The sequence below is a fragment of the Meles meles genome, chromosome 1 (assembly GCF_922984935.1).
Source record: "Meles meles chromosome 1, mMelMel3.1 paternal haplotype, whole genome shotgun sequence".
Lineage (NCBI taxonomy): Eukaryota > Metazoa > Chordata > Mammalia > Carnivora > Mustelidae > Meles > Meles meles.
Window position 1 is genome coordinate 122,190,933 of NC_060066.1, and position 21,031 is coordinate 122,211,963.

The 21,031-nt window shown below is 43.8% G+C and overlaps 1 protein-coding gene across 1 annotated transcript; it reads right to left on the minus strand.

Moving 5' to 3' along the window:
• SARS1 (seryl-tRNA synthetase 1) lies at nt 1-21,031 on the minus strand. The gene is made up of 11 exons (XM_046021595.1): nt 20,851-21,031; nt 12,375-12,445; nt 9,146-9,223; nt 8,009-8,167; nt 6,878-7,021; nt 5,971-6,126; nt 2,656-2,877; nt 1,956-2,085; nt 1,530-1,687; nt 718-847; nt 1-387 (listed from the first exon to the last, which is right to left on the minus strand). Exons 1-11 carry the CDS (start codon nt 20,984-20,986, stop codon nt 230-232), a joined length of 1,542 nt encoding a protein of 513 aa, XP_045877551.1. The 5' UTR covers nt 20,987-21,031; the 3' UTR covers nt 1-229.

Consider the following 21,031-nt stretch of genomic DNA (forward strand, 5'->3'; position numbering starts at 1 on the left):
TTCCCCCAGAGATGCTTTATTACATGGTTTCATCGGTCTTCAGTGAATGGATCCTGTGCCCATGCAAGGAGACGGGGACGTCGCGCTGTACGTGGCAGACTGTTCCCCTTTAGCAATGCAGTCAGATGGGGCGGGTGATGAGTGGGTGCTTGGCTTCCCTGCCCGTGGGCAGGCTCTAAGATCCCAGCTGACAGAAACAAAAGCCCGACAAACTGGGAGGAAGGAATGTTCAGGAATTGGTGACTTCCATGTTCTGCAGCCGGTTTTCTAGGGGGACGTCTCTGGCTGCCCCTTTCTTTTTGCTGCCCTCATGTTGCTTCTTCTGCTTCTTTGATGGCTCCTGGTCAATGGGTGCGGGCTTCACAAAGGGGATCAGTTCTTGGAGACCTGAAGGGACAGAGTCAACCAAATAACCGACCGATTCTCAGGAGTCAAACCCCAAGGACTTCTTGGGGAGAGTTCCACAAGAGGATGATCCCTATGAACAAAAGGGCACCCGCGATGGGAACTCGTTTCATTAATTCTTTTCCAGTCTGAATTTTAGCTGCGCTTAAACAGGATGTCATACTTGTAGTGGCTGCTTTCTCAGCTTTGCCCCATCATGCCCAGCACCGGGGACAGGCAGAGTTCTGGGGACTGGTATCTTCTGAAAGGGGGTTTGCTCTTCAGGAGAGCGGGAAGACAGAAGAGGAAGAAGGGCTGGGCAGCGAGTCTTACCCGGCGGCATGAACTCCTTCAACTTCTCAGGCACGACGATGCCCTCCTCTGTCTGGTAGTTCTCCAGGATGGCGCAGATGGTGCGGGTGGTGGCACACATCGTAGCGTTGAGCATATGGACAAATTCCACCTGCAAAGCCAGGGCCCCAGAGGAAGCACGAAACTCAACCTAGTCTTCCTCGTGACCAGGAACCAGCCACTTAGCCAGACTCCCCCAACGGTAACTATCCAAATCCAAAGCATTATTGATCTTTTGCTAGACTAGAACTGTGTTTAGTACTTATTCCCTATAATAATAATTCCAGGAAGATTCCTCATATCTCCGTCAGTGTCAAGTGATAGGTCCCAGCAAATGGAAAGGAGTTGGGCCCTTTGAAGGATGGAGGGAACTGCCACTGCGGCCTCTCCTTTTAACCCCTTTCAAGTCCGACTTGGAAAAGATTAAGGCCAAAAACTGGGTTTGAAGAGAGAAACTTACAAACCCAGACCTTCTTGGGGGAGAGGAGAGAAACTGTCTTCAGTGTGTCTTCTGCACACAAATGGGGGATTTTTCTTTATCTGGAGTCACAGAGAAAAAAGCCCAAAAGAGAAGAGCTAGAAATACCTTGTAGAATAGAGCTCAATTCAGGATTCTATCTAAAAGGATTCTGTCCTGATTTAGTAGAAATCATTTTCAGATTCACTTTTTGGTCTAGATTGAGCAGCACAGATTTTCCCACGATGCTGGGACATAACGTCCTCCAAGGACTGAGAAATAAGATGGACCTGTTCTGCACAAGGCTCTATTTCCTGCCTCCCGAGGGGCCACCTACCTTGTCCATCATCTTCTTGGTTTGCCCATATCGGATTCGGAGCCGGCGAGCCTGATAGTCTGTGCAGTTAGAACAGGAGACTAACTCACGGAAGGCTCCCGAGCCCGGAAACCAGGCCTCCAGGTCAAGCTTCTTACTGGCAGCATGATTCAAAGAACCTGAAAGGGAAAACCCCTAGAATTCATGAAGGAGGGATGGTATTTCAGGAGACTGACCTTTAGCAAACCTAACGAATTCTTTAATTTACACCTTATCCCCAGAAGTGAAATCATGCCCAGATATTCTCATCACCAAACACTCCCAAGTGAGAAGAGTGTGATGTTTTAATTAATGTGGGCAATTAATTGGACTGTGAACTATTTCTTTGTGTGGCAGTTCACCTGGCGAGGGTGGTGGTTGTGGGCTGTGGGAAAGGGAGGCGGATACCTGAGACAATATTCACAATGTGGTAAGGGATCCCCAAAGACTGGTAGAAGTCTTCTGCGGTACTAATCATCTCTTCAAACATCTCCCATGACTTGTTGTCGTGTGGCGATGAGTAGACAAACTGTTCGATCTGCAGAGAGGGACCCAAGGAGACCGTGACAATGGGACAGGGAGAATAAACAAAAGGACTGAAGTGGGAGATATCCTTGTGATGGAGACCAAATCCTACACCACTGGGAGTCAGGAGAGGCTGGGGCCCCCGCGGGATATGGGTGCTGAACTGGACTGGGGCTCCAAGAACAAACACTCAGTGGAGCTCTTATTATCACACGCCAGGTACCGTTCTAAGCACTTTGCCCCTACCAACCAGCTGAATCCTCACAGCAGGCCAAAGGAGGTTGATACTATTATACTGCTTTTGTAGAGGAGGAAACTGAGCATGGAGAGGTCAAGCAACTTGTTCAAGGTTACACAGTTGCTAAGTGGCCGAGCTGGCACCGGGACCCAAGCAGCCTGGTTCCAAGGCTCTGTGCTCACAGCCGCTCCAGCATGTGCTTCTTAGACAGAAACTGATGGGAGACGGCGAGAGGGAAGACCGGAGCTAAGGCGGGTCTGAGCACCACAGAGCCTGCCTCCCCTCTAACCACCCCAGAGAGATCGAGAGAAGGCTCCTACTCCTCACCCTAACCTGTCCACTCACCTTCTCAAACTGATGGACTCGGAAGATGCCGCGGGTGTCTCGGCCGTGGGAGCCCACCTCCTGGCGAAAGCAGGTGGACAGGCCGGCATATTTGATTGGCAAATCCTCGGGCCGCAGCCACTCGTCCCGGTGCAGAGCAGCAATGGGCTGCTCAGAGGTGGCAATCAGATATTTCTCATCATAGGAGTTGTCATCAGACTTTTCACTGCCTTTGCCAATCACCTGGAGGAGGAGGGACCCCTACTAGTTAAGAGTGAGGGATGGGGACCTCAGCTAGAGCAAGAAACCACAGGGAATGCTAAGAAGGCAAAGGAGGGAATGGGTCACTCCAAAATGGGATCTCTCCTAGAGATCGAAAAAAATGCTAATTAAAAGGAGAGAAAATATTCTGGTAATTTTTTTTTTTTTTACTGACCTAATAAATAAAACATTTATAAATAATGTATAGTAGCCAATGACGGCAGTGCAATAAAACCTGAGCTGGTAGCAATATACGTCAATCTACTCAACAAACGTTTGTTAGGCATTTGTAAGGGCCAAGTTTGCCAGTGCTGGCCAAGAGGAGACACAGTCTCTGCTCTCTTGGTGCTTATAAGTTAGTGAAGGATTACACTCCTTCAAGAATCACTTTGGTGTTCTGCTGAAGAACGTAACACAGAAGGAAAAAAGGTATAAACAGGACAAAGTTCATTGTAACATTACTTATGGATGGCAAAGAAGGAAGCCCCCCGAATATTTCCACAAGGGAAGAGTCGGCTATCCTATATCCAGACCAATTATATTATGTAACCATTTGAAAATGTTGGTGATGAAGACCATAAAGGAACACTGAAATATGCTTCTGATGTATTGCTAAGGCAATCTATAGACATTGTGATTAGAAGATTGAGAAAATGACGGCTGTATGAAAAAAGCCCCCAAAAGTGTATTAAAAATGACAATTGTGGGGCACCTGGGTGGCTCAGTGGGTTAAGCCTCTACTTTCGGCTCACGTCATGATCTCAGGGTCCTGGGACCGAACCCTGCGTTGGGCTCTCTGCTCAGCAGGGAGCCTGCTTCCCCCTCTCTCTCTGCCTGCCTCTCTGCCTACTTGTGATCTCTCTGTCAAATAAATAAAATTTTTTTAAAAAGACAATTATAGGGGCGCCTGGGTGGCTCAGTGGTTTAAGCCTCTGCCTTCGGCTCAGGTCATGATCTCAGGGTCCTGGGATCGAGCCCCGCATCGGGCTCTCTGCTCAGTGGGGAGCCTGTTTCTCCCTCTCTCTCTGCCTGCCTCTCTGCCTACTTGTGACTTCTCTCTCTGTCAAATAAATAAATAAAATATTAAAAAAATAATAAAATAAAATAAAAATAAAAAGACAATTATATGAGGTAATGAGAAAGAAGATGGTATCCCCTATCATTTCCAAATTTTCTGTCACGTGGTATTATTTTAATTTTAAAAAGAGGAGGGTGGAAACTTGCTCTGGGCCAGCATTTGGGGATCTGGAAGACGACATTGCTACTCGACAGTGGGAACTTAGCCACTAGCCACAAGTGGCTATTTAAATTAAACTAAAATGTAGTTCCTTGGCTTGCACTAGCCACATTTCAAGTGCTCACCAGCTATGTGGCTGATGCTGTAAAACTGGACAGTAGCTACAGAACATTCCCATCACTGCAGAGAGTTCTACTGGAGAGCATGGTTCCAGAGAATTCATAAACTGAGGTTATTTGGTAAGATGGGCCAGCCCAAACTGTCACTATGGGGACTCTCACTATGTGAGTCTCCCTGCACAGGGATCCAAGAAGCATCTGCAGAGAGATAGAGAATGCAGGAAACACAGCAGGGACACCTGCTACCTAGTGTCTCTTTCATAACCCTCATATAAGCTTCTCCTTGACGTTACCTAAGGGGCACCCTTCTAAAGCTCTGTGATGATCCAATCTGGGGGTTGAGATGAGGAAGAGAAGAAAAGAGAAAACAGCTTTTGACCGATACATGAACACATTTTTCTCCACATTAAAATAAAGGGGAAAGAAAGAAAGAAAGAACGCACGCACGCATGCACGCCTGGGTGGCTCAGTCAGTTAAGCGTCCGACTCTTGATTTTGGCTCTGGTCAAGATCTCAGGGTCGTGGGATCCAGCCCTACGTTGGGCTCCATACTCAATGCAGAGTCTGTTTGAGACTCTCTCTCTGCCCCTCCCCGCCTTGCTCTTGCTTGCTCTCTCTAAATAAATAAATACATAAAATCTTTAAAAGGAAGAAGTGGGGGAGAACATCAAGGTTAGAATAGTCCTTAGGATTTAGAGAACATTTTGCTTCCCACTGCATTCTGAATGAAAACATAACTTGAACTCATCAACAGGACCCAATGGGAAGAAGTTCTATTAAATTCCTCTCTAAGGGGCACCTGGGTGGCTCAGCGGGTTAAGCCGTTGCCTTCGGCTCAGGTCATGAGCTCCAGGTCCTGGAATCCAGGCCCACATCACGCTCCTTGCTCAGTGGGGAGCCTGCTTCGCTCTCTGCCTCTCCCTGCCACTCTGCCTGCTAGTGTGCGTGTGCTCTCTCTCTCTCTCTGACAAATAAATAAAATCTTAAAAAAAAAAAAAAAATTCCTCTCTAAGGTAAGTCATGTGAGTCCAGGAACACTGTCTAACTCCTCCCCAGTAAGAGCCAAGTCATCCCCTTCTCACAGAACAGTCTTGGAGGGGAAGGACAGGTGGAAAGTAGATTATGCTGTGAGGGGCAGCCGGTAGCAGAACCTTTAGAAATTCTGAGTGCTACAGCTGGTGGTTAAGCTAGCTCATCAGAATGAGCTTCTGACTCTGAACGTGAATCCTCTCATTCTCCCTGAGATGCTCCGGGGTTGAGAAAAAGCCCTAGACTGGAAGCCACATCCATCCCAAGGGAAATATGTCTTGCCTTCTAGCTTCTAGTCTGGGGTTAGGAGTAGGAGGACATGGGAAGATCAACCGCTTCTACAATTTTCTTTCGTCCAAGCACTCAAAAAATCTGCTTTTTTCTGAAGCTCATGGTGTTAAAAGTATGCTTTAGATAAGTCATATAGATTATCTGGGGAAAGATAAAACAGGCTCTATATCTGCACTGCCCAGTATGGTAGCTACTAGCCACATGTGGCTACTTAAGTTAGAATTAATAAAAATGAAAATTTTATTTCCTCAGTTGCACTAGCTACATTTTAAGCGCTCAACAGTCATGATACAAGGAATCTCCACACCACAGAAGTTCTCCTGGACAGCACCGCTCTGTATCTTTGAAGTTAAACTTTATAACTTAAGTCATTCTGTCACACTGCCCCAGGCTACTCACCTTATAAAGTTCTTCATCAAACTGGCTGAGCTGCGCCACTTCCTGCATGACCTCCTTCCTCATGAAAAAGGGGGTATAAATGGGGGTGTAGCCCCGACTCCCCAAGGTGCGAAGGGCATACTGGATGAGTGCCTGTTCCAGGAATACCAGGACACCCTACAGGAGCAGAGACAAAGCACTGTGTGACTGGGTTCTGTCGCTATCACATTCCCGTTACAATTTACACTCAGAGGCAACTGGGGGCCCAAGGGAGGCCAGCAAAGACCATGAACCTCAACACCTGACTCAAGAGATTCTTTCTTAATACCAATGCCCAGCCAGGCACACTGTCAGGAGAAGTAAAGCGAGGCAGAAAGGATGATTTGCTCAGGGTGCACAGGAGAGCTTTCTTGCGCTAATTTTAAAACAGCATACACGTGTGTGTATGTAGAACATACTCTGTATATATGTATCCCCAAAATTATTTTGGGGGATGCCCTCCCGGAAGTCTTCTTTGAATTCATCTGCCCTCTGTCCCAACTACTCCGGGTCTGCTGCCTCTGCTTACCTGTTCTCATAGCTCTCTGGGCCCACCCACCCTGCAGCACTCATCAGTGGGTTTCAACTCTTCATTACTTGTCTGACGGTCCAGTTCCACTCAGCCCCTTAAAGGCAGACTGTTCTGATCCAGACAGCAAAACACGTCTCCATAATGGAGGATCACATAGGGGCTCTGGTTCTAGGGAATTCGAAGCAGCATTCTCCTGCCTCAGAAAGAGAACTGCATCTGACTGCCAATCCGTTTGCAGGAGAAAGGCAAGAACAAGTGGTGGATTTGTGGGCCTCTTTAAGTAGGTTATGTTTTCTGCACATAGTTTTTTTTAGCTCCTTCTTTAGAATCCCATCGCCACGGGTTCCTGACTCTTACCTTCAGGAAGTAGCCTCGACTTCCAGCCACCACAGCCCCCTTTTCGCCTTCAAAGCCATCTACCATCACCACCAGGTCCACGTGAGAGTACTTCTTCCTGACTGTACAATCGCCCCAGATCCTCTCTACTTTGTTGTCGGCATCCTAAGGAAAGAAGACTGGTGACCCCTGAACTGCACAACCTCCAGCTTTCCAAACCCCATTCCAAAAACAGCTTAGAGCTTTGCAAAACTACTGCTTAACTCAAACACTAGGTTTTGGTCGTTGTGTCCAGAGACTAAGAAAAAGAATTTGCTAGAGAACTTGTGTTCAATGGAGAAATAAACATTTACAAATTCCTAGAAGTGATTCTAGCCATGGAACTGAAATCATGAATTTTCAAGAGATCTGTCCTATTCTCACATTTGCTTTTTTTTTTTTTTTTTTACCCTTTTAAATGACTCCTTGAAAATCCTGCTACAGGACATCCACCCCCCCACCCCCATCAGCATCGCCTGGGGTGCAGAGGAGAATGTAGACTTTTTTTTTTTTCCAGGCTCTCATTGGTTCTGGGGCCATATGAGGGCGGGCTCAGAGCCCTGACCTCCCGAGTCTCCCACCCCAGCCTGCAGTGAGTTTAAGGGCTCGTTCACTAGGGAATGAATGAAAGAGGCACAGATGGGCCCAGCCACGGCTGGGGTGTCAGGGAACAAAGGCTGGGCTCAGAGCAGCTTTGTGCTGGGGAAGCTCCCACTCAGCAGGAAACTTTTATCATGCAGATTTCCCTGCAACCTGCAGCTTCTCAGCGGGGTGTGGGTGAGGGGTGAGGTTGATTTCGCAGATCCCTCCCACAGGACTCACTGCTACCACGGGCAACACGCAGTGGAGGACAGCAGCCCGATTTAGAAGAGATTTCTGGGCCAGGAGTCTCCTCCTACCTGCTGTCTCTGCTACTTCCCAATCAGGCAAGGATCTGACTCTTTCAATTCTCAATTGGTGGGCAGAGCGAATATATACAAAGAGCCTGCTTCTGACACAAGGCCTATTATACAGAGAATGCCAGCGTTTCCCAGTGCCCCTCCTGCCCCCGCCCCCTCCCCAGCAGAGAAGAGCGCCAGGCAGGCTGCCGCCCGCTGGGGCACAGACACCTACCTCATCATTGCTGATGGGTACGGAGGGATGCAGGAGGTTCCCGATCTCTCGGAGGCTCTCAAACCGCTCTGCTTCCAGCTTTATCCGCTCGGCATCACATTTTAGGATGGCCTCATCGATGAGGAGTCGGACTTTTTTGATTTGTGAGACTTTCAGGTTCTGTAGATAAACAGGCCAGGCCAGCACCCAAGTCACAGCAGGTCAAGGTACAGAGGAAGAGTAAGATTCTGTTGCCCTCACCTTGTTGTGCTCGAACCACAACCCTTGCGATAGCATTTTAAAAATCAACAATGAAGGCTTTCAAAGAACTGAGATTTATTTCAAACGCACGCACACAGCTTTGCCCTGACAAATTCATTGGCATTTTCTTCAGGGGTACCTAAGGAAGAGTTGGATTAATTCTGGCCATTCTTCTTAACCCTATATATCTCAGGGGTTTTAATACTGTATCTCTTTAAAGAGCTCTTTCTCTTAACGCGTACTTTCTGATATTCCTGATGAAATCAATTTAGCACTCTTATGTACTACATTTAACCGTTCTCTAGGGAGATTACAAATTTATTAGAAGCAAGAGACCCTGTTCTAAGCTTCTTTTGTATTCCTTTTTGCAAGTGTTTCAAACTACTGATTTCGTGGTGATGGGAGAGCCCTTAGCAAGTGGGGCTGCGCGGGAGTGAAGACCCCAAGCCAGCCCTTCTAGCCCCCGCAACTCTGCTTTTCTGTATTTATGCTCTTGCCATGCTTTTGTGCTGTAGGTTTACAAAAAGGTTCGGTGACTAAAAAACTTGAAAATTACTTCTCTAGGTTCACTGTTGTGAACATTAACTGAATTACGGCAAACTGAAAAAAAATCCTTGACTTTGTGAAAATGAAATTCTATGAACCGAAGGTAACTGGCTCCTTTTTCCTCTTCTTCCTACTCTTGACTTTTCTACTCCATCTGACCCCGTCTCTGCGATCTAATAAACACTCAAGGATAGAAACCAACAAGAGTGGAGGGGGACATTTCCCAGCTGCACACATTCAAGGAGGCTGCAATGCTGTGTGGAGCAGAGTGTCAGCACTTGCTTGTCTAGGAACAAGGTCACGATGAAAGAACAGAAATCCAGTCTAGAAAACGGAAGGACAATAACTTACAGCTAAAGTGTCTACAGTGAGGTCATCGAGATTTAATACATCCTCCGGAATGGACTCATCTCCCACTGGCTCTTTTTTCTGCAGGGGAAACAAAACCAAAAAAACCCCCAATACTATTAAATAAAAGAAAACTTCTGACCTAGTTTTATAAGGGCACAACAAATTAATATATAAACTAACCACAGAATTTTCTATACAACTATATCTAAGAGCTGCAACCTGTGAGAGAAAAATTTAGTGAGAAAATTTTAACTCCTTATCCTGCCATTTTCTGGCTTTTTGGATCCTGGACAGATCAATTAATACGTCAGGGTTAGAGGGCTGACATCAACAGGAATGTAAGAAGAATGTCCCCTCTGGACATAGAATAGTTATGGGCACCAAGAAGGTGTGAAAATGGTTGTATCACTGCCCAGCTCCAGGGCAGGTGCCTAGATGTGAATCTGTGAATCCCTGTCCACTCCCTAAGAATAATCCCAGCACTGAGGCCAAGGGGAAAAAAAAAATGGATGGGATGATAGAATCGTAGGACACTGAGGAAAACAAAATTTTTGAGGAAAAGTCACCAAATCTAGAACCAAGTTTAGAGCAATCAATGCAACTTAGCAAAACTGCAGAACATAAGCAGGGCTAGATTTTCTGCCCTGGTTCTCTTCTCACCCATCTTTGTGATATTCTGTCAGATCATTTCCAATCCTCGCCCAGAGCCATGGAGAAGATAAATTGAGTCAAATTCTTCCCAAATTAAAAGGAGTTAAAGAAAATTATCACAGGCCATTATAACAAGATACGTACAACCTCAGCAAAACTTGCATAAAAGTAAGTTGAGGAGATTCAGGGTCTGCTTTGCAAGTATAATCATGTCGTGTTCTAAAGATTTTTTTTAAAAATTCTATACATATAACAATAGGCAATTATGTTTCTACAACCTCATCTACCACTGCACAAAACTGAGTCATAAGAAAGAACTAAATCTTCTGGGGGTAAAACATAGAAATCCTTTGGATTTATTACACAATCGCATATACTAAAGTGAGAAGTCAGGATGCTAGCCATAACCAAACTCACACCTTTCAATGACTCAAGTAAAATCATCTTAAAAAGTTGCAAACGTCTGAAAATCTCAGAGTGAGTCTTATTAAGAATAAGCAGAGACTAGGGGCGCCTGGGTGGCTCAATGGGTTAAAGCCTCTGCCTTCGGCTCAGGTCATGATCCCAGGGTCCTGGGATTGAGCCCCACATCGGGCTCTCTGCTCGGCAGGGAGACTGCTTCCCACCCCCCTCTCTGCCTGCCTCTCTGCCTACTTGTGATCTCTATCAAATAAATAAATAAAAAATCTTATATAAAAAAAAAAAAGAATAAGCAGAGACTACTGAGATAGAAAGAAATGGCCTAAACCTCCAGATTTTCCATTTAGTAGCCAAGAGAGCTGAGGTCCCTTTGCTATCTGATAATCTCAGGGCAGCAAATTCAAGTTCTGAGTTCAAGTTCTGACTCTGCAACTAACTTACAATGTGATTTTAGGCAGGCTCCTTAATTTCCTAAGCCTATTCTCTTGCCCTTTTAATAAGGTTGACAAAGGTACTACCTACACTCCAGGTTTGCAGCAAAGATGAAAACCAAAATGAATACTTTCAAGTGCTATACATATTAAAGCACTTTTTAAGACCATTCTAATGGATAGGAAGGGAGAACACTCCTTGTGGGGCTACAGTGAAGGGATCTAACAAGCTACTGCAAATTAAAACACTTCCATCTTCTTGCTAGGAAAACACTAGGCTGGCACTATCTGTATGTGCCCCAAAGAATACACAGGCACGAGTGCACACTGGAATTTACATAATTATGGGGCCTCTGACATGCAAATGATTAAGCATCATGAGTCCCAAAGGAAGAAAACTATATTATTGTCAGTATCAATCTCCACAGCCAGTGACAAGCTGAAAGTGTAACAAAATACTGGTAGAGAATGATTCAGACTATCATGAAGTGTACTGGAATCCAGAGGGAGTCTTTTTGTTATGTTCTTTCCTGGTTCAGGTTCCAAAATTTTATAATTTTTTTGGTTTAGTTGAGAAGTTTACAACTTAAAAATGAGACAGATTTGAGGGAGCATTTAGTATGTTTTTTATAAATGACTAAGGAGCTAAGAGGATATTTTTGAGAAAAGATTAAAAGCATGAACTATTCTGGATAGCAAAGCCAGGCCAAGCGAAAACTTAACATTCTTCACGCACAGGAAGGATTTTTTGGATGAAGGCCAGTAACGACTTGCCCTCTGCAGTTACTTGCAATTGCTGAATAACTACAGGGTTCTAGGCATTGTGCCAGCTTCTCTACATTTAAAAACATTAGTACTCACAATTCTGTTCTATAGGTGAATGTTAGTATTGTCATTTCACAGATGAGAAAATTGAAGTTCAGAAATTAACTTGACTAAAGTCACATAGCCAACAATCCGGGATTTGGACTCCGTATCTGTGCCCTTTTCATTGAACAGCACAACTACAGTGAGACAAAGAATCTCAAGACCACCCTTAGAAAACCTTTTTGTCACTGTAGGTTGGGCTCAAGAGATAATTAGATAAGATTACTGGTGGAATTTATATTACTATAAGCACAAAACGGACAATGAATGAGCAACATTGCAAGAATCTTATCTTGCTACAGACTGAGTATTTGTGTGTCCCTCCAAACTTGTATGTTGAAACCTAATCCCCAAAGTGATGGTGTTTGGAGGTGGGGTCTTTCAGAGGAGATTAGGTCAGGAGGGCAGAGCTCTCAGAAATGGGATTAGTGCCCTTCTAAGAGACCCCAGAGAGCTCCCTTCTATCAATGTGAGGACACAATGAGATGACGGCTATCTATGAATTGGGAAGTGGGCCCTCACCAACACAGAATCTGCCAGCACCTCGATTTTAGACTTCCCAGTCTTCTGAACTGTGAAAAATAAACTGCTCTTGTTTAAAAGCCACCCAACCTATGGTATTCTGTTACAGCAGCTTGAAGGGACTAAGACTTATCCGACAGAAGACAGACTCACCCATCCCTGAAAATGCCTCTTAGTCCCCTTTCCCACTTCCTTCCTTTCTTTTTAAAATATCTGTCCCTTTGGTAAGAAATTCAGTATCTCACAGAATTAGACACTAGATTAGAAATTATGTGAGCACTAAGAGTGAGATGAAATACCTCTGCTCAACTCTCAAGGCTGTTACCCAGTTCTCTTACCTTCATTTTCTCTCCAATTGTCTTGCTGCACAGGTTCTTCAGCTTGTTCAAGTTGTCCGCCCGAAATCTGCCTGAAGAATAAAGAATCCAAGAATCTCCTTAGGCAGAGCTAAAGGATCTCATGAAATTGTGAAATCTTACAGCTTTAGAGGCCCAAATTTAGTTGGCATATATTGGTGACAGTGGGGTTCTCCCTGCATTTGGTGACAAGGAAAAGGCCCTTCTGAGACTGAAATTGGAAATTATCATAATCTGGACAATGCCACGGTCAAGTAAGAGATCTGAGGAACCTAGAAAAAACTTAAATAACCATAACCTGCTCAATTTTCTTAAAATCCATTGAAAGAAACTATGTGATACGCACTGGGATCTGGAAAGAGAGCAATCCTGTTTCAAGTCCTATGAATGTGGTTGCAGCATCTTTGTGCATCTCTGTGCTAGAAATAGTTAATGCTACTCCCTTTGCTCGGACAAAATCTCACCTGGCAGCCTGGAGAATAAGTTTCTTGTGCTTTAATTTCTTTGGGGGAAGATAGTGCACTAATCAGCCTACATGGGTATTTGGGCCCAAACTATTATATCAGTACTGTGGTTCATTAAGCTAAGTCTAATTAGCAAAAATCAGACCTCTTGAATCCAGGCTCAAGGACCACATGGTAAACAGCAAGTTTTTGACAGGTGAAATGACAACTAGAAATGAGACAGCTCCTTGGCAGCTATTTTTTTTAAGGTTTTGCCAAACTTGAACTAAATATCAGTACAAAATGATCTAACTACTTTCTCATTCACTTACTTGGATTAAATAAAGAGATGGGAACAGAAGAGCGGTCACCAGGGGTTGGAGGGGAGAGGGGAACGAGAATGGATTACAAAGAGACAGTGAGAGGGATCTCTGTGATGATCTCTATGTCCTGTCCTGAGTGTGACAGTGGTTATACAAATGGGAGAAGGTTGCAGAGAACTACACACACACACACACACAAGTGCATGTAAAACTAGTGAAATCTGAATAAGGTCTGTGAATTATAGCAATGTTAATTTCTTGGCTTTGAAACTGTACCAGTTGTGTTAGATGTCATCTGTGGGAGAAACTGGGTAAAGGGTACATTGGAACTCCTTTTACTATTTTTGCAATTTTGTGGGAATTTTTAAGTATTTTAAAATAAAAAAGTCTTTAAAAATTTTATTTAGTCCCTCCTATTTGCAAGGCCCTGTATTAAGTGCTGGGAATACAAAAGAAAATAGCATGCTAGATGCTGAAAGTAAAAGAAAATAAGACAATTAAAAAAATAACAGTGCTGGGACGCCTGGGTGGCTCAGTTGGTTAAGCGGCTGCCTTTGGCTCAGGTCACGATCCCAGCGTCCTGGGATCGGGTCCCATACTGGGCTCCTTGCTTGGCAGGGAGCCTGCTTCTCCCTCTGCCTCTGCCTACCTCTCTGCCTACTTGTGATCTTTCTCTCTCTGTCTCTCTCTCTCTCTGACAAATAAATAAATAAAATTAAAAAAAAAAAAACAGTGCTGAATGTTTCAATCAATGAATATAGCATAGCCCATCACTATCTTTGATTTTTCTCAGCAATGCTTTTACAGTTTTCAGTGCAGAGATCTTGAATGTCACTTATTAAATGTATTCTAGGCATCAGATGCTTTTTGTTATTTATAGAAATATTTTGTGATCTCTGTCAAATGAATAAATAAAATCTTTAAAAAAAGAAATATCATTGATTCTGTTTATTGTATATAGTGATCTTGCTAAAGTTAATTTTATTGGTTTATTTATCCTTAATATTTTATTTATTTAATTTGAGAGAGCACACAAGTAGGGAGAGGGGGAGGGGCAGGACCGTGGGATCGTGACCTGAGCCAAAGGCAGACACTTAAGTGACTGAGCCACCCATGCGTCCCAAATTTACGTTATTTTATTCTTTTAAGATTTATTTATTTGACATAGAGAGAGATCATAAGTAGGCAGAAAGGCAGGCAGAGAGAGAAGAAGCTGGTTCCCTGCCGAGCAAGGAGCCTGATGTGGGGCTCGATCCCAGGACCCCTGAGATCATGACCTGAGCCAAATACAGAGGCTTAACCCACTGAGCCATCCAGGCACCTCCCAAATTTACTTAATTTTAAGAGTTCAGTTCTAAATACATAATCTAGTCATCTACAAATAATGACAGCTTTACTTCCATACCAGTCTTTTTTTTTTCTTAGATATAACTGATATATAACATTGTATTACTTTCAGGTATACAACATAATGATTTGATATTTGTATACAATGCAAATGATCACCACAGCAAATCTAGTTACCATCTGTCATCACACTCTAATTTTTTCTTCTTTTTAAAAGTAGGCTTCACGCCCACTGTGGGGCTTTAACTGACAAGCCTGAGATTAAGAGTCCCATGCTCTACTGACTGAGCCGTCAGGCACCCCCCCTTTTTTTTTGTCTTATATCAAACTCTCTAGAACCTTTAGCATGATGTCGATTAGAAGTGGTGGTAGCAGATGTCCTTGTCTTGTTCCCAACCTCAGGGGGAAAGCATTTGGTACTTCATCATTAAGAATATTAGCTATAGGGTGCCTGGGTGGCTCAGCTGGTTAAGCAACTGCCTTCAGCTCAGGTCATGACCCTGGAGTCCCGCGATTGAGTCCCACACTGAGCTCCCTGCTCAGCAAGGAGTCTGCTTCTCTCTCTAACCCTCTCCCCTCTCATGCTCTCTCTCTTTCACGCTCTCAAATAAATACATAAAATCTTAAAAAAAAAAAAAAAAAGAATGTAAGCTTTAGGGGACGCCTGGGTGACTCAGTCAGTTAAGCATCTGCCTTCTGCTAAGGTCATGACCCCAGAGTCCTGAGATCAAGTCCCACCTTGGGCTCTCTGCTCTGCCAGGAACCTGCTTCTCCCCTTACCTGCTGCTTCCCCACTTGTACTTTTTCTCTGTCAAATAAATAAATAAAACCTTAAAAAAAATGTTAGCTATAGGTTTTTTAATATCTATTATTAGATTAAGGCAGTTCCCGTCTATTCCTAGCTTCCTGCATTTTACCATGAGCAACTGGAGCAACACAGGAAAAAATGAACTTGATCCCTATCTCACACCATACACCAAAATCAATGTGGGATGAGTCATCCACCTAAATGTGAAAGGTAAAGTAATAAAACTTCTAGAAAAAATATTGGAAAATCTCTTCAGGAACTTGAGATATGGAAAGATTTTGTAAACAACACAGGAAGCACAAACTACAAAGAGGAGATCTATAAATTAGACTTCATTAAAATTAATATATTTTTTAAAGATTTATCTATTCATTTTAGAAAGAGAACGAGAGTGCATGAATGGGAGGAGGGGCAGAAGGAGAGGGAGAGAATTCTCAAGCAGACTCCCTGCTGAGCATGGAGCCCCCTAGAACCCTGAGATCATGACCTGAGCTAAAATCAAGAGTTGGACACTTAACTAACTGAGTCATCCAGGTGTCCCTAAAATTAGTAATTTCTGTTCCTTAAAAGAATGAAAGAGCAAGAGGCAAGTTACAGACTGGGAGAAAATACATGCAATATACATATCTGACAAGGCCTTCTATCCAGAAGGGATAAAGAATTCCTACAAATCAATAAGAAAAAGACAAACCACCAAATAAAAATTGGTCAACATTCTTTTTTTTTTTTTAAAGATTTTATTTATTTGATATATATAGAGAGATCACAAGTAGATAGAGAGGCAAGCAGAGAGAGAGGGGGAAGCAGGCTCCCTTCTGAGCACAGAGCCCGATGTGGGGCTCGATCCCAGGACCCCGAGATCATGACCTGAGCCGAAGGCAGAGGCTTAACCCACTGAGCCACCCAGGCGCCCCAAAATTGGTCAACATTCTTGAACAGACACTTCTCAAAACAGGCTATCCAAATACTAACAGGGACATGAACAGGCATTCAGTATCTTTAGTCACCAGGAAAATGCAAATTAAAACCAACAATGAGATGCCACTATATACCCATCAGAATGGCTAAAACGAAATTAAATTAAAATCAAATTTAAAAGACTGCTAATATTAAGGGCAAGGAGGTAGAACAACTAGAATTCTTATTTTGCTGGTGGGAGTGTTGACTGCTTAACTACTTTGGATAACTATTTAGAAATATCTACTAAATCTAAGCATGTACCTACCTTATTATCCAGCAACTCCACTTGTATATACCAAACAGAAAGAAGTGCTTATGTCTACCAATAGACACACAAAACAATGTTCATAGCACTTTATTCATAATACCCTCAAACTGTAACAAACCAAATGGTTATCAACAGAATTGCCTGATATAGCTATATGATAACTGGTATATTGACATAATGCAATACTGTGCAGCAATGAAAAAGAACAAGCCACCGCTTCACATGAAAAGATGGAATAATCTTACAGACATAATTTTGAGAGAAGCCCAAATCAGGCAAATTAATTTTGCCTGATTTTGAACTCAATGTTAATGGGAAAATATATGCTTTATAAGTCCATTTACATTAATTTCAAAATCAGGCAAAATTAACTGATGGTGACAGAGGGCAGATAAGGGCATGAGGGAGCCTCTATTTGGGTGCTACAAATGTCTTTGATCTTGACCTGGGTGGTGGTTAGATAGGTATACAGCTTTGTAAAATCCATCAAGCTACACATTAAAATCTGTATACTTCGCTGAATACATCTCAGTAAAAAAATAAGTTTAAAAACTTTGTATATAGGGGCGCCTGGGTGGCTCAGTGGATTAAGCCGCTGCCTTCGGCTCGGGTCATGATCTCAGGGTCCTGGGATCGAGCCCCGCATCGGGCTCTCTGCTCCGCAGGGAGCCTGCTTCCTCCTCTCCCTCTGCCTGCCTCTCTGCCTACTTGTGATCCCTCTGTCTGTCAAATAAATAAATAAAATCTTTAAAAAAAAAAAACTTTGTATATAAAAATACTATAAGTGTCACAATTAGACATACAAGATAATATATGGAGAACACACAAATAAGGGAGTGCTATGGGAGCAGAGTTGGTCTGGCAAGGAAGGCTGATGGGAGCAGGGGAAGCAGACTGATAAGGAATATTCCAAGAAGCAGCAACAATCATGGATGTGTGAAAGACCGTACAGGTAGGGTAACACGGCTAGAACAAAGACTGGAGGGGATATGTGGGAGAGTGACAGGAGAAGAGGCTAGGAAGACATGTGGGGCTTTGTAAATTGTGTTAAGTAATTTGTATTTTCATGCTTTAGCGCACACTGTCTGATATGGTAGCCAATAGCTATGTGAGCCTATTGAGCATTTGAAACACGGCAAGCCCAAACTGAGATACACTGTACGTGTAAAATATACACCAAATTTTGAAGACTTGTAAAAAAGAAAAAGAATGTAGGGGTGCCTGGGTGGCTCAGTCAGGTAAGGGTCTGCCTTTGGCTCAGGTCACCATCCTGTGGCCCTGGGATCGAGCCCCATGTTGGGCTTTCTGCTCCATGGGGAGTCTGCTTCTGCCTATTCCCCTTCTTCCTGTTCACTCTCTGGCCCACTCTCTCTCTCTAGCTCTGTCTCTGTCAAAAAACAAAAAACAAACAAACAAAAAAACCCAATGTAAAATATCTCCATTTTTATACTGATCATATGTTGAACATACAATTTTTGATATACTGAGGTAGTTATAGTATCTTACTAAATGAACTTCTTGTTTTCCTTTCCCTAATTGGCCACCAGAAAGTTTACAAATTTATTTATTTGAGAAAGAGAGAGAGAGAGCATAGGTGCACGCATGAGCAGGGGGAAGGGGAAGGGGATAGGGAGAAGCAGACTCCCTGCTCAGTGTGATGCAGGGCTCCACACAACTCAGGGCTCGATCCAAGGACCCTGAAATCATGACCTGACCTGAAGTCAGAAGTCAGACACTTAACCAACTGAGCCAGGCAGGTGCCCTCAGACGGCACTGCTTTAAGGTAAGAATGTCACAGCAAGACTTAAATCCAGATATAAAATGATTCGATTTCCATTTGAAACAGATCACATGTCCTGGATGTGGCTCTGCACTAGGTGAGAATGAGGTAAAACTGAAAGCTGTTAGAAAATTCTCCCAAAGAGAAGGACCTGGCTTAAGGCATGTGCAGTAAGACGGTAAAGAGAAATTTCATTCAGTATAGCACAGGCTAGATAGAATTCCTGTAATTACCACAGATTTCAAGATACACTAGCAGTTTTGGAAACAGTTGAGAAATCTAGCAGCTTTGGAAATAGTTGAGACAAATCCTTATTGTATGTTCAAATGCACTATATCACTCTAAATTTAAAAAGAAGAAATCACAGTTTGAATCCTTGGAGTTAGAAGAGTTGTGGTAAACACTGATGTGATACTACAATCCCACGTTCTATCAGATACCTGTGTTCTGCACAGAGCCTTAGTGGCACCTTGAATGTTCATAGGCAGACAAATAGGTGTACATGTGGAGCCTACTAGGTCCTCAGTCAGGGAACATGATGTGAGTTGTTTTTTTTTTTAAAGATTTTATTTATTTATTTGACAGAGAGAGATCACAAGTAGATAGAGAGGCAGGCAGAGAGAGAGAGAGGGAAGCAGGCTCCCTGCGGAGCAGAGAGCCCGATGCGGGACTCGATCCCAGGACCCTGAGATCATGACCTGAGCCGAAGGCAGCGGCTTAACCCACTGAGCCATCCAGGCGCCCATGATGTGAGTTTTTAATGTGGCTCTGGGTTACACATCCTTGTTGCAGTCAATGACAGAAGAACGTTGATATAAAATATAAGATCGGTCAATGTCCAACTTGGGCTGCCAGTGACCTGGGAAAAATCATTAATTCCTTTTATCTGGCAAGAGAATATTGGGAAGGGATGTTAGGTAGAATAGAATCAAATCAACAGATGTGTTAAAAATGAACTACACATAAACGGTTTTTCATACAGAAGGGCAAAGTGCCCTGAACACAGAAGATATTCACGAATTCAGTAAACCTTTGTCAAGTCCTTACCAAGAACCAGGTGCAGGGATTATATGTAGGTAACCTGATAGATACTGGGATTATATGTATACATGTGTATATGCATATCCTGTGTGTGTATGTATACCCCAGCTACTGGGACATACACGTAAATAAAATACAAACTTGTCCCGGAAGAACTTATCCCCTCACCACATATCCACTCATCAAGTAAGGAACAGAACTTTCTGCGGAAGTGTACATTATACACAAAAGACTACCTAACACAGTCAAAGTCACTTAACAGTTGTACAATAACCAGACTGACACAAAATCTGATACTTCTGACTTCTAATTCAGTAAAGCAGCGTCTAGGCTAGTTTTTTTTCTTCCACTTAATTTAATTCCACTGCAACTCAAAAATTCAGATTTAGATTCACGAGGTGGGATCTCACAGTCAAGCAAATACCACATCCGAATGAATGAGAACGCAGAATCAGCAGACAACAGAAGTTAAACCAATACTCTTTTCCTATCCAATGCACTGATAAATTTAGGAAAATCAATTTTTCTAACAGAAATCCACCACACTTTTGGACAGAGAGGGCCTTTGCAGTGTGCTGTCATAAAACCTGCCTCTCAGCTGGTTACAGACCTATTGCATCAGACAAAAAAAAAAAAAAAAAAAAAAAAATCACGTGTGCTTGACAGCTTCCGGCCAATCAGTGACTACCCCAGTTAATCCAGGCACAAGTTGATAGGCAGACGGTCCTCTGGTTTTATTCAGCTTCATGAAAGATGTCCGGATCAGATCCTAGACCAACTCTGCTAATGTCTTTTCTCGGAAATTTGCACAAATCACAAACAGGCTCAATAATTACAAGCTTGTTCTTGCCTCACGGCACTCCTCTTCCCATGTTTGTTCTACTACGGTAAAGTCTTTCCTCGATTTTTAAAGATATGCCTGCAAGTCATGGGGATGACCTCTTCCAAAGCTTCGGGATCATTGCTTTTTAGTCATGAGCGGCTTCCGAAGTCCCCAAACACTTGCAATATGGGTGGACTGAACTATTACGCTGCAGATGTGACTCAGTCTCAGGCTGGAGCCTTTGGTCCTACCAAATTAGAGGGAGACCACTCGGGCCTTGCTGAAGATGAAAAGGGACCGAAGGAGACCAAAGATGAGTGTTCGGAAACTCCCGAACCTCCCGCCCTAGCTTTCTTTTGGCTACCCTTGCTGCAGGAAGACTTGACAGCTCTCGCTGCGCACGCGCCATTGCTCCTTCCCAGACAGCCCAGGGATCCGCACCGAGCACGCGTGGAAGGGAGCACCCAGGGCCCGGGCAGAGGGAAAAGGTAGGATGGTCCCGGTTCGCACAGTGCGTTTTAGGGGACAGTGAGAGCCTCGGAGTCACCGCAACCAGGGAGGGGACTGACGAGGGATGGAAGCTGTGGCCTCAGGAGCAGTAACGAGATCGGAGAGATGAAGTTGGGATTAGGACCCGGGGATACCCGGCGCGTCCCGGTACTTACATCGTCGCCACTCTCCGTCTGCCTTCACCAGCTGATCTACTAGTCCCGGGTCTTTGAAGCGCTTCTCCTGAGTCTCTCGGATGAGAGCTGGGTCCCCTCCTTTATCTACCCGAAACAAATCCAGATCCAGCACCATCTTCCCTTCTCCCCGACCAACGCTAAGGGACGTAAGGAACGTAGC